The 1,358-nt window shown below is 32.6% G+C and overlaps 1 protein-coding gene across 1 annotated transcript in view; it reads right to left on the bottom strand.

Moving 5' to 3' along the window:
- The window catches only part of LOC308175337 (vascular endothelial growth factor D-like), a gene marked incomplete at both ends in the record, with an annotated part of 7,839 nt that extends 7,214 nt beyond the window's left edge, over window positions 1-625 (bottom strand). The window contains one exon of the mRNA XM_080551016.1: window positions 602-625. Coding sequence (XP_080407142.1) covers window positions 602-625 — 24 coding nt within the window. The remainder of the gene's footprint in view (window positions 1-601) is intronic.
- Window positions 626-1,358: the final 733 nt, after the last annotated feature.

Raw genomic sequence — 1,358 nt, 5'->3', positions numbered from 1 at the left:
CATGGCTAACGGGGCTAGCAGGTGGAGACAGGAGGAGCTGTCATGCCAGAAACAGTCCAGGTGCCAAAATGTGTCCGGGTGGTGTAATCAGGCCATGAGGAGGCGTTCGTTGCTATGCCGACGCTAGCATGCTAATTTCATTCTGGCATGCTAATTTCACAGGTAATCCGCTACAGTAATGCTACCGAGTTGGCTAGTTTAGCAAACAAACCCAACAGCCAAAGTAGTGATAAAGCGTGAGCTTAGAATGATAAGGTTCTATCTCCGTTTAGAATGATAAGGTTCTATCTCCGTTTAGAATGAGAAGGTTCTATCTCCGTTTAGGGCAGTTCAGAGATATTGAGCGTTAAAGTTTTTACATTCCATTATGTTTTGTGAGATAGAACCTTTGTATTTTATGAATTACTAACTCAGAAATGTCAACATTTAAAAAAATAACACCACACAGGCATTAATAAACACCTAATGGATCAGATTATGTAAAAAACTCAATTTTGACAAAAATGGAGATAGAACCTTATAATTCTAACGTCACCAAATATAATCCCATAATTGGATACGGCTTTGTTTCCAATCATGACTAGCTAGCTAGCTATCTTACTTTTTCCTTATCATCTAGCAGCATGCTAGTCATTTGACTGAACCATTACTGTCCCAAATGCACATTTAATAAGTAAGTAGGCTAGCTAGCTATGACTGGAAACAAAGTAGCATCCAGTAGTAGAATTATATTCATCACTAGTTTGGCTGATGTGATGTGGGTTTGTTTGGTGTTAACTACATTTACAGGTGCAACTCAAACAATTAGAATATCGTGCAAAAGTTCATTTATTTCAGTAATTCAACTTAAAGGGTTAAACTTAGATATTATATAGACTCATTACATGCAAAGCGAGATATTTAAAGCCTTTATTTGTTATACATTTGATGATTATGGCTTACAGCTTATGAAAACCCCAAATTAAATATCTCAGAAATGTTTAATATTACATGAAATCAATAAGAAAAGGATTTTAAATACAGAAATGTCAGCCCTCTGAAAAGTATATTCATGCATATGTACAATGCAATGAGTCTATATAATATCTAAGTTTAACCCTTTAAGTTGAATTACTGAAATGAATGAACTTTTGCACAATATTCAAATTTTTTGAGTTGCACCTGTACATTTAGTGTGTGATTTACAACAATAACAAAAAAACTGGTAAAACAACAGTAACATATTAAAACATAGGATATGAGACCTGACAAAATAAGGTATATATATATATATATATATAATAATAAAGTATATATATAATAAAGTATATATATATATTATAATAAAGTATATATATAATAAAGTATTATGAACACAA

This window comes from Nansenia antarctica (assembly GCF_963989245.1).
Source record: "Nansenia antarctica genome assembly, contig: SCAFFOLD_938, whole genome shotgun sequence".
In the NCBI taxonomy this organism is placed as follows: Eukaryota; Metazoa; Chordata; class Actinopteri; order Argentiniformes; family Microstomatidae; genus Nansenia; species Nansenia antarctica.
This window is presented reverse-complemented; position numbering and strand designations above follow the sequence as displayed.